This window comes from Oncorhynchus kisutch, linkage group LG17 (genome assembly GCF_002021735.2).
Source record: "Oncorhynchus kisutch isolate 150728-3 linkage group LG17, Okis_V2, whole genome shotgun sequence".
NCBI classification, from domain to species: Eukaryota; Metazoa; Chordata; class Actinopteri; order Salmoniformes; family Salmonidae; genus Oncorhynchus; species Oncorhynchus kisutch.
The window spans coordinates 51,835,014-51,847,941 of record NC_034190.2 but is presented as its reverse complement, the minus strand read 5'-3'; the positions used below and the strand labels follow the sequence as shown (position 1 = coordinate 51,847,941).

The 12,928-nt window shown below is 43.3% G+C and overlaps 1 protein-coding gene across 5 annotated transcripts in view; it reads left to right on the top strand.

Annotated features, from left to right (window-relative positions):
• The window catches only part of LOC109907866 (ephrin type-B receptor 2), a 68,152-nt gene that overhangs the window by 30,707 nt on the left and 24,517 nt on the right, over nt 1–12,928 (top strand). For 4 of the 5 annotated variants that reach the window (XM_020506117.2, XM_020506120.2, XM_020506118.2 and 1 more), the window contains exons 2-5: nt 2,660–2,724; nt 3,389–4,073; nt 10,718–10,873; nt 12,231–12,566. In XM_020506117.2, coding sequence (XP_020361706.1) covers nt 2,660–2,724; nt 3,389–4,073; nt 10,718–10,873; nt 12,231–12,566 — 1,242 coding nt within the window. Of the gene's footprint in view, nt 1–2,659; nt 2,725–2,797; nt 4,074–10,717; nt 10,874–12,230; nt 12,567–12,928 lie in introns of all 5 variants that reach the window. The other variant, XM_020506121.2, reaches the window with a different exon arrangement.

Sequence of the window (12,928 nt, the reverse complement as noted above, 5' to 3'; positions counted from 1 at the left end):
GGGACTTCTGAGAATGCTACAGACGTATTCGGTACTAGGTAATCATGTCAAATGTAATCATATTGTCATTGATTAAAGAGTTTTACATTATTTTAACTGAACAGCGTCCCACTTACCTTAAAACCCCCATACCAATTAATAACTTTACAAACTCTGGTTTGGGACACCTAGGAACACCACGTGACGTCCTGATGACTGGTGAAACAAATGTCTTGAGATCATCTTACAAACGTCCTAACATGGTCCTCAATGACATGGTTCTCAATGACCTACACAAAGGTCCCCCAAAGTTCCATTGGGATCATCATGCGACATCCTAATGACTAGTACAATTAAAGTCCTGAGAACTTCCTATAAAAATGTTGACATGGTCCTGAGTGACGTTCTGGTAACTTGCAGGGAACTACACAAAGGTCCCCCAGAGAACGTTACATTGGCTCAATCACACGACGTCCTGATGACAGATTTATTTTAATTTTATTGGGAACGTACTGAAAACGTCTTTAGGGTCATCGCCAGAACAAACTGGAAACAATACAAAAACCTCCAGGGGACCATGAAAGTACATTATAAGAGCATCCTAAAATCGTCCCTGGGGACGTCCCCAGAACAAACCGGTAACTAGACAAAATCTCCACAGGACCATGTCCATGACACAACTTCCTGAGAGTGTCCTATAAATGTCCCTGGGGACATCCCCGGAACAAACTGGGAACTAGCTCAACAGGGAAGGGGAAAAGGGAAGAAAAATGTCCCTACCATTTAAACCCACACACATTAAAACCTCACCACTATTCCACTACTTGGCCCTATCTGATCCTACACCAGGCCGACAGCCTGGGAGGACGGGACACTATCGTTCAACACCTTTAAACTCCTCTGCAGCAAAATCTCGTCCACCCAAGTACTTCTCTGGACCTGCCACCACAACATCTTTTTTTTCTGTGACTATGTCCCGAGGATAACGTCATGTTTAACCTTCCTAGAACGTTCTCAGAACTGGGAGGGTCAGCCACGGTCTCTTCCCTTTCCGCAACCTATGGTGGGACAAATCAATCCAATAATCAAATTCTATTTATATATCATTCTTACATCGACAATAACCTAGCCTAGATCCCAAAGACCAATCAGCAGCACCGTGGCAAGGAAAAACTCCCTAGATGGAAAAAATATTCAGAAGTTCATCTGATAGTGGGTATCATGATGTACTGAACAGTTGAAGACAGATGTTTGCTAGAGAGAGCATTGGGGGCTGTTTTTTTCCAGACCATGCGACCTGACTGGGGACAAATTGATAGGGAAATGTAAAAGCAGGAGATTTTCCTTCTCGAGTTGTGTAGTTACCGGTGGGAAATCATGGCCCTTGCAATGGCGAGTGTTAATTCTCTAGGGTGGAAGACAGTGTTGCAGTGTCCCTGTGGACCAGACATTGATGCTATTGGCTTTCCATAAGTCTTTGTTCTCAACTGCAGATGTGAGGGTACCAGGCAGTGTGTTATCATGAGGAATACACTCGATAAACAACTAACCCTTATTCTAACCCTTTCCCCCCCAAGTACGGTTTCCATCCAGGTCCATTTTTATAGAGACAGAATTGTGCTCAGTCTACATAATCAGGGTCCAACCTATGTTTTACCACTGTATGAGTAGGTTGTGGCCTGTCCCCCTTCCTGTATTCCCTACCAGCATATAAGGCTTAAATATACTTGTTCGTACCATCTCTCCACTCAGCAGCACTTCACTGATAGGACCCTGTGAATAATTTAAAATGTGTCAGTCTACACAGGCAGAGTGGGGAAGACTTACAGCCTACTTGCCCTTCCATTTCTGGTGGGGGTGGTGAGAGGAGAGATTATGGGCTTCACTGTGTGCGTGCGTGTGTGTCCGGATACTGAAGAGCGGGAGAAAGAGAGAGAGAGACAGCAGATGTCACCAGGCAGAGTCATTCACTACCGTTCCTCCTGTATAAAGTGTGGTTGAGGTGCAGCAGAGTGTCACTGTGCCCCCTTAGCGTGACTGCACACAGACCATCACTGAAACAACACAAAGCAGGGGCACGGGTCATAACACAATACTCCTACGATATCACTCTACACCAAGTCGCAAAAGTGTGTTATGATCATAATTGTGCAATTCTGTCAGACCATGTTAGGAGTATCATGATTAACCAATAGAGCTGTCACGACTGCATCCTGGCAACATTTTAAGTGACGGAGTGTACTGATGTGTATAGTGTATGTAGTTTACAGATTAATCATTGATCGCTCATGAACCTGTATTTATTGTCTGCATATGCCCATCTCTATGTTTGATTATGTATGCACAGAGCTAACATTTCCCCTTGGGGATAAAGTTATTATCTAATCTATTTAGAGAGATGTACAGGTGTAGACTCCATATATAACGCTAAGAACAGAGGGGAGAGAAGGCAACATTGTTGCAACCCTCTAGCGATAATGATGAATGTACATATGTGGCTAGAGAAACACATTTTTTTTTATCCTCGTTTTGACGTTGGTCAGTCATACACAGTTAATACTATTCTCTCACCACAATATTTCACAATGACAGTAACATGTGTCTTGCTGTCTTCGTTGCCCTGTTTTGCAGTTGTGATTTTTAACACCACATTAACTTGTTCATCTTGATTTCCCTGTAGAAATACTCATGGACTCTACGACGGCAACAGCAGAGCTGGGATGGACTATCTATCCAGCATTGGGGGTGAGTAGAACAAAGCATCTCATTATATGACACACCATTTTGTAAACTTTTTAAACTTTTTGTCATTTTGCAGAACCGTCTCTAGCTGCAACACCATGAGAAGCCCAATTTAGAGCAACAGCAAAAGCATATATCAGGAATAAGTATCCCTATTTGTTTACCATGTTCATACGGCATTGTTGTTCGGAATACAAATAGGGGCAGCAATATATCCGGTCATAGGTTGCAAAAGGCCCCAAAACAGCATGTGTGAACCTCCCCCCTGATGTAGTTGGTTAGAGTTAATAATTTATTTCATAAAATAAACTTCTAAGCAAAGTGAATTGGGGGAAATTTGCCTACGTGTGCCTTTCATCTAAAATGTAAAAGTGGGAGCTGTCTGAGGAATTGCGATGTTGTTTTGTTAACTCTGCTGAAGGAAGATTGCCCTGTCATACTGAAATCAATAATTCATGTGTGTGATGCCAGGAAGATAAACAGTGTGAAAGCTGTGAGCCAAGTGATACATCAACTGAATCTTATTGCACGTTTATTTTGACATTAATCACGATATGGGTTCTTTGGTTTTTTTTAAGACCAGTAATCAAAGTAATTCAAATAATATGTTGACTTTTCACTGGTCATGGATGTTAAACTGACCTCTTGCTCTGTCTGTCCCTGGCAGTGGGAGGAGGTGAGTGGCTACGATGAGAATATGAATACCATCCGCACCTACCAGGTGTGCAATGTCTTTGACAACAACCAGAACAACTGGGTACGCACCAAGTTCATTCGCCGGCGCGGCGCCCAGCGCATCCACGTGGAGATTAAGTTCTCGGTGCGCGACTGCAGCTCCATCCCCAGCGTCCCCGGCTCTTGTAAAGAGACTTTTAACCTGTACTACTACGAGACAGACTCGGACACCGCCAATAAGGTGTCCCCGGCCTGGATGGAGAACCCCTGGATTAAAGTGGACACCATCGCAGCTGACGAGAGCTTCTCCCAGGTGGACCTGGGCAGCCGGGTGATGAAAATCAACAGGGAGGTACGGAGCTTCGGCCCCGTGTCACGCCAGGGTTTCTACCTGGCATTCCAGGACTACGGCAGCTGCATGTCGCTCATCGCCGTGCGCGTCTTCTACAGGAAGTGCCCCCGCGTGGTCGAGAATGGCGCTGTGTTCCCTGAGACCCTGTCTGGGGCGGAGAGCACCTCCCTGGTGGCGGCGCGGGGTGTGTGTGTGCCCAATGGGGAGGAGGTGGATGTGCCCATCAAGCTCTACTGTAACGGGGACGGGGAGTGGATGGTGCCCATTGGGCGCTGTATGTGCAAGGCTGGGCACGAGGCGGTGGAGAACGGCACGGTGTGTCGAGGTGAGAGCTGCTGATATAATGTGTTTACTACTACTGTGGACTGTTTTGCCTTGGTCATTTACTTATTGAGATTAGTGATAAGCCAGAGGATAGAGACATGAACAGATGTTGGATCTTAATTTGGATTATAATTAATAGGCATTTTTGTAGCGGCTGATACTTTTTGCGGAAGGGAAAATCAAGTCTGAAATTTCTAAGTGGAAATTACAAACTTCAGAAGCTTTTTTACATGTCAAATGCACTACAAGTTTCAAATTTAGATCCTACATCTTTAATGCATATACCTTTGGTTTACTAACTACAGCAGAGTCACTAAGGGAACGCAATTAGTGCCCGGAAAGATGGGTCAAGAATGTGCTGTAGGGGAGAGTGTTGAGGGTAATTAGAGGTGTCTTTAAACCATAGACCTATGTCCCAGAGAGATATCAGAGAGATATCACTTTATGCCAAGAAAGCACTATCCTAGTGTCTTCCCTTACCCTAATGTATTTCTGTGATGAGTGAAGAAAGGAAGAGACAAGGAAAATATCTGACACACACACACACACACACACACACACACACACACAAATCCCTGGCTATTTGATTAGAAATATCAAGCACTGCTAATGAAGCCCTCAACGACCTGTTCTGCCGTGTTTCGCGGTGTGAAGGTTTCTTTGGGGAGGAGGGACACTTAAATAGCCAGAGGTAGTCAATGATATCACTGAGCCTTAGTCATACTGTCACACAGCAGTGACTCCCCTATGTTGTTAAATCTGGTTTAGTCATCCAGGAAATCATTACTCAAGAGTCCATTTTGATGGTAATTTGACCACTGAATGAGGACAGTGACTTCACATCACCAGGCACCTTCATACTCACCCAGCTTTTATACAGTATAAAGCCCATAGCCGACGGATCTATTAATGACCTATGTTTCGTGGTTTATGTTAGGGCATTTCTTGTCCTAACATGAAATGCCTATGTTCTGCGTAACACTTCTACTGGCTACTCAACATGCTCTAGGGTCAAGCTCTCTAACCTCACCCCGTCTTCCTCTCTCCCATGGAGAGCAGTGAATCGTGGGAGTGTAGCCCTTTGGATTCATTTCAAGCCTGCAGGGGAACGAGGGACCTTATTGCTGTAACAAGACATTCAATAGGTACATGCATTTGTCTAGTTGGATGAATGGACATGCAAGGTGGAGAAATGAGCAACGCTCATGCCCAGCCCACCTCGGACCTTCCCCTCTTTCCAGTCATAATTTTTGTATTTGTGAGGAGTAAATTCACTTGTCACATATTTGTTGCTGTATTGGTTTCTTTCATAAGATCGAAGCGAACACTCAAACTCTTGCTTGTACAAGCACCTTTTCCAAACTTCCAAAGTTATGACCCTATCAGAAAAATGCCAGTCCCTTTAAAAAAAAATGTACCAACATGCTTCAGATGGGTTTGGATTGTGCACATTGTTAACTGATTTGCTTCCTAGACAATCTTTTGTTGAGTAAATATACACTGCAGGCATTTACTCTGTCTAGTGGGGAAGCCAGAGTTATGTCCTGCAACAGTGGATGTTGTCCTCTGGGTTTCGGCTTCTACTGAGCATTCAATGGTCATTGAACATAATCAGAGAGCGAGAACTCACCTGCTGCCCCCAGTGTATTCAACACCAGATTTACAACTCTTACATTGTAATTTTATTCTGTATAAAAACATTTGTGAAGAGAGTACACTTAGTTTTATGTGAGAGATTAGATGTGCATGACTCTGTACATGTAACATAAGCAACCCCCTGTAGTATTTACCCCTCTCTCTCTCTCCACCTCCAACAGACACATGGTTCTATGTAATTCTGGGCCACACTCAGATTATTGGGACATCATGGTTCTTGCGTGTACAAGAGTCATTTGAATCAAGCCACTGCAAATGAAGTCTTCTGAGAATAGAATTCTGGGCTATGTTAGGGCAGACCCCCAAGCTCAAGCAATTACTAACGGGTCAGGAGTCCTGGAAATGCATGAGGGGAAAAGACTGTCCTCTCAATTTACCGCCAATCCTACAAACATGGCGCATTAAACTCCCTCAGAAACCGAGTCATCCACATCCACATCTCTCTCTCTCTCTCTCTCTCCCTTTCCCTCTTCCTCTCTCTCGCTCTCTCTCTCTCTCTGTCCTCCTCTCTCTCACACACAGTTGATATGTTATTTTTACTTAACCACAGTGTTAAAAGATTCACAGGGCGGTGCAGAGGAGACAGAGTGGTAATGTTGTGGGCAACCTCATGTTGGATAATATTGCTTTCAGTCTGACTGCTACTCCTGAACTCAGCCTCTCTTAGACAGGTGTCTCTTCTTCATTTCTGACAGAGCCTCTTCATGCAGACTGTGTGTGTATGCATGTGTGCACACGTCTATGCGTGTGCGGGGTCCTATTTATAGCCTATATGGTCGGGAAACACAAAGAGCTTCTGGCTCTAATTAGGAGAATGGCTCCGCAGAATGTTGGCGATGTTGTCAGTGTCAATACATGGCAGTGGGTTGTCTCTGCCTGCTACTGGATCAAAGTCAGGCACTGTTCACAAATTGACCTTTGCTACGTGTGTACAGTTTTGTTAAGCCTTTGATAAGGCCAAAGTTTAATTCTACTGCTCCACATCAGGCTGACTCATTCATTATTTTGTTTTGTCAAGAAGAATTGTCTCAAAGAACATGATTATTTAAGTGTTTTCAGTTTCATATACTACTTCTGTAGTATCACATAATGTGAGCCAACTCTTGAGAGTGTCAAAGTACAAACACTTTTAAATCTATAGATAGATATAGATATTTAATACACTTTTAAATCTATAGATATTTTATAGCGCCATGCTTGAATCTAGGGTTGGGCTGTATCCAGATGTTCATATCCTCATACCTTCCTTCTCTCACATCGGGATTTACGGTGTTACCGCCTTAGTACAGAAGGGGCTCTATTACCAGAATGGTAACAATATTAGCACTTTGTAATAGAGAATTTCCATGGAGGCTGCTAGCTAAATATGTTAACGAGCGGAAACGAAAATACACAAATTGCAAAGACAGACAATCAAGTTATAGTTATACATATATAGGTAGGAGCTACCGAATGTCATTTTTGGTGAGTTTGGACATTTTCAAGCAAATGTGAACGAAAGACATTGTGCAAATGAAATGAACAAGTTTGGACGCATGCTTGTCTGAAGGAAGGACAGTACTGTGCACAGACTGTGTCTCTGTGGAGTCTGGGAGTCGCTAAGGCAAGGAGCCTGCCTGCTCTGCTCGGAGAAGAAGACAGGGAGAAGCAGACGGCCCAGAACAGAGAGGAGAACAAACGCAAGGAAATCAAGCTGCAGTTGCAGCTGTACAGATAACTCATTCAAAGGGCTTTGACTTCTCAAACATGGCAGAAAGGGAACACATTATGATGCCCCATGCACCTTATTAATTCAGCCACTTACTTAGATAACTAGCAAGTTAAACTTAAGGGTCGCCTTAACTCAGAATTCTTTGTTTTTTTCACACAGATTATTTTTTTAAACGCAGATCTACAATACAGATATTCTTATTGTACATTTTTGCTCAGCATCAAACACATTTTGTGCTTCATTTGCACTTCTGCACTCGTTTGAGAATTCACAAATTGGCATTCTATCAAAAGACATCGCTTTGACTGATGTGTAGCCACCTTTCTCCAGTAACTTTTCTCGGTGTAGCCAGCCTACTTTTCCCTGGTAAAATGGCAGATTAACTTTAAGCGAAACATGAGGAAATGTAGCTGGTTACATTAGTTCTGTAATAAACATTAGAAATATAATGGCCTTGCATCTCCCCTCTCGGATCAGTTTCTCGGGCGTCGGAGAATGCCAAACACAGCTGAATAGATATAGACAAAAAATGTCAGTTTGGATCAACCAAAAAAACTGGTCACAAGTAAATTAGTTAGGTTTTCTCAATTGAAAAATGCTACATTTGTTGAAACCAAATATATACGATTCGTTGCCAACTGTTTTATTTGATTATTACCAAACCGATATTTCAAGTTGCAACCTATTTCTTTCAACACTCGTTTCCGTTTTGGTTAAACCTAATAAATAACAAACACAATACAATATATAATGTAAATACAACCCATTTGTTTCATCTTGTTCCAAGTTCACTTTTTAATTTGGATTTAACTATTCACATTTCTTCAATTGCGTTACAAGCTATTCAATAAATTAAAGTTGGTTCAACAAACAAATTCTTTACACAAGTCTTCCACATTTAGTAGCCACAATATCGTAAGCAAGCATTGGCTACCTTAATATAGAAACCTTATCTGGCTGTTTAGTATCACATGCCAGTTGTTTTGGTTTTTTACCAGTATTTCCAGCATTATCCACTACTGTAGGTCTGCTACAGGTAGAACATCCCAGGAAATATTATTTAATTGACACAAGCTGTCTCCAATCAGTCAATCAATGTCTGGTTGTGTGTGAATTTGTGGTTTGGGGGGATCGCCGAACAAGTCAGCCACACTACCTGTGTTGCCATCAGCATTGTGTCAATGTGACGTTCTACCTGATAGACAAGACCAATCGAAATCAACTCCCCCCCCCCCCCCCCTCATTATTTAAATTCACAGGATAGAAGATAGAATGCGTCAGCCGTCGAGAATTGAACATCTACGAATCTTGAGCTTGGATGCTGTCATTGGACGTGACACAACGCGGGCAGTATAGTAGCTTTCATTGATTTCAAAGGAAGTGTTCCCTCAATGGCTGATGGCTGATGGCATTGCTGGATGCCCGGTGGCTGTAGTGTAGCAGTGCCGTAAGCCAGGGGAGGCGTAGCTCTATGAATCTTAATTGCGCTATGCTTATTATTTGGCAGGGAATACTTTTTGTAGATCAGTGACTCTACATCTCACTTTGCTCAAGTGAAGTTGTAGCTAAAAATGTGTAAATTAGGGGCAGTTTAAGGGGAGTGCGCCCTCATTGGGGAAACCCATTCTAGTGATTATATTTCTGTTTGGTAGGATCCAGGGGCTGGGACGACTACACTGTGGCCTGAAATATTGACATCTGAGTATCACAGATTGTGGAACTATTTATTTATTGAATGACCCCTTATTAGCGAATTGTCAAATCCTCTCTCTCCCACTTCAAACCTCCTTCCTCTCAGTCTGGGTCTAGCCATGGGTGTTCCCTGGGTCCCTCTGTCAACAGACTCTTTCTTTTGTGTCGTCACACTGGCTGTCCTTTGACTGCCTGGGATTCCTACAGCTTCTCATTGTGGCAAGTAGAAGATAGGACAGTTAGTCAAAGATGGTTTCGGACCTCTTGGTAAATGAGACAAAAACTAAATGAATTCAATAACAACAAGAGACAAACACTGTTTCAATATAAGAGAACAATGTAAAGTTATCCTCCAAAAAGGGTAGAAAATATACTACTGTATATATATTTTTCTCCCACTGTCCTGACACAGACTGGCTAAATGCAGTGGTCGGGGATGGACTGCTACGTGTCTGCCAGTGTCAGACAGTCAGAGACCACATCCCAAGTAGCACCCCATTCCCTTTGCACCACTTTTGACCAAAACCCTATGGGCCCTGCCACCCTGGTCAAAAGTAGGGCACTATATAGGGAATAGGTTGCCATTTTGGACACATCCAGAGAGTTGAGGAAGTGGCAGACAGGCATTTAATTACTTTCACACCATCTTGATTGGATTAGCTTGCAAAGCTGGAGGCTGCAGGAACCTTCACACACATCATTTAGCCCTTTAGAAGACACCGTACATGGTGTTGGTAGGATATTGGTTAGCAGAATTTGTTGATCGGAACAAAGGTTTCTAGACATAGACATTCTCAATGTCGGCAATCATGGAGGAGAAAAAATGATGGAGCGCATTAGCCTTTGGTAGTGATATGAGGATTTGGTATAAATACTCCTCTTTCTCTTTAGCCCTATTTTAACACATACTCCACAGTTGTAGAATATGTGTAACCCCACATATTGTTCCCTACACTCTACCACCCCTCTCTCCCTATCACACAACCGTTGCCTTTTATGGTATAGCCATTCAATTCGAGACCTCCAGATTTCAAAGTCTCTTTGACTATGCCTCACTCTGTTCTCCCAGAGTTTCAAATGCCATGAGACAAAAAAAACTGAATAGCAACAAGCCTCTGATTCCTGGAAGTTGTATTAACCATATGTGGAAGGACATGCCAAAGGTAATGTGTCTGTGTATTTCAAGACCAATATTTTATGATATGTCTGGGAATTTGTCTTTCAATCGACTCTGTATCCTTTTTTCTCTCATGCCGTCATATTGTATAACGTCTGGTATTGAATTTATGTCCCTCTTAAGTATAACAACTTAGGTTATGAATTATCTCTCCCACTCCCTCTGTCTCTTCATGTCTCTATCGCCATGCTGTGGTGTTGTGTTGCCTTCTTGCTCTGTTGTTGTCTTAGGTCTCTCTTTCTGTAGTGTTGTATTGTCTCTCTTGTCGTGATGTGTGTTTTGTCCTATATTTATAATATATTTATTTTTAATCCCAATGCCTTTTGGTAGGCCGTCATTGTAAATGAGAATGTATTCTTAATAGACTTGCCTAGTTAAATAAAGATACACCTGTCTTTCTCCTCTGCAGCGTGTGGCTCAGGGTTCTTTAAGCCTTCCCAGGGCGACCACCAGTGTCTCCAGTGTCCCATCAACAGTCGCATCACCAATGAGGGGGCCACCAACTGTGTGTGCCGCAACGGTTACTACCGCACCGACTCAGATCCCCCACTGATGCCCTGCACCAGTAGGTTCCTGGTTCTTACAGTACCATTCACTCTCCATAGGGGGTGCTGTAGCCCAGTGTTAAGGAAAGACTGGAGATTCTCATACTACAGCTTATTTAGTAGGCTTTTTGTGTATTTAAGAATATAACGTTTTGCAGCATGCACATTTACATTTTGACTAATGAATTGACAAATGCTCTCAGGACATAATGGGCCATTATCAATTTGTGAACTGAGTTTTCATTTGTGATTTGAATTTACTAACAGAATCTATCACCTCACCTCTAATAATTTAGGCCTAATGTGCCATTCACTATAGATAAAAGCACCTGTTTAGCAAAGACAGAATTAATCTGATATATTTTGTGCATATTGCAATGAGCACAAACAAAACTGCTAACCTAATTCAACGACCGCTCTTTTAACAACACTCCAGCTCCGCCTGTATATTTTCACATAAGAAATACCAAAGTGATGCATACTTCTAGGTGCCCCGTACCCGAGGGAAAAACACGGGTTATGCTTCATCCTGGTATGTGGTAGCCCTCTTTTGTATACGCACTGAACTGGTGGAATGTCCCTTCCATTCTCTTGGTGGAATGTCCCTTCCATTCTCTTCCATTGGTGCAACAGTCCGAAAAGGACCTCCGAGAAAATAGAGAGATTTGCATAAGCCTGTCCCTTATGAGGGGGGCAGCTGTTTTAGAATGTGAAAACATGGCTTGCGTCCCAAATGGTACCCTATTGTCTTTATAGTGGACTACTTTTGACCCTGAGCCCTATGGGTACCCTATTATGGGCCCTGGTAAGAAGTAGTGTACTATCAAGGCAATATGGTTCTATATGGGACGCAACCAGGGCCACAATGGCGAGGTGGCCCTCAGCAGTCTCTTTCTGATTGAAGAGGCAGAAATGAGCGTGCATGGGCATTCTTTGTGTCTCTCAGATTCCGACAGGACGCTAACTAGCTAGCTCACTGCTCTTTTCACTGCTCTCTCTCCCTACTATTGAAAATGTTAATCTGACGCCTGATGGGGTTGAATAGAGCTCATGAAAATACTTTGGAGTCTTTGAATTTAGTGTCAGAATAATCAGCTACGGTGAATACTTTCTGTTCAGTTGAAGTGTAGAGACTGTAGTAACGTACTGTACACTACTCCAACCACATAGAGGTCATTTATTACAGAGTTAACCAGTAGTCAACAACTCTGATCCTGGAGAGCTATAGTACAGGGTGTGGGTTGGGTTGAAATCAAACACTGCACCCCCTGTTGCTCCTCAGGATCAAGGTTAATGATGACCCGTGTCTGGAGTATAGACCTTATTATCAGTGACCCTCCCTAAACTCTTCCTCGTATCCCACCTCTTCCCTGACAGCCATCCCCTCTGCGCCCCAGAGTGTCATCTCCATTGTGAACGAGACATCCCTGAGGTTGGAGTGGAGCGCACCGCGCGATGGCGGTGGCCGCGAGGACGTGGTCTACAACATCATTTGTAAGAGCTGTGGAGGGGGCCGGGGAGGCTGTACCCGCTGCGGGGACAACGTCCAGTTCGTCCCCCGCCAACTGGGACTGACAGAGACTAGGGTCCACATTAGTGACCTGCTGGCCCACACGCAGTACACCTTTGAGATCCAGGCAGTCAACGGGGTCTCCGACCAGAGCCCCTACTCACCACAGTACTCGTCGGTCAAAATCACCACCAACCAGGCCGGTAAAGGAACCAATAGACACAGTCCTCTACAGCATTTAATTCACTCTTCTCCAACAGTACTGTGTTCAAGTGTGAAGTTCAGTGGAGAGAAATGGTCAGCAGTGTCTCCAGTCTGGCAAGGAGTGCCAGAGGGAATATTACACCGAATAGGTTTAGATATTTTGATGGGCGAAACAATCAATCATCCGGGTGTTTTCCAAAGGCAAGATCTGCATAAGTACATATATACTTCAGTTGGTACAAACCATGTCTGTGTAAGGATGCTTAAGTAATATTTATGATGTCTACATGAGATAGAGGATATTCCAGAATAATTCAGTGACAGAATGATTTGGCACCTTTTATTAGTGTGAGTAAGTTGC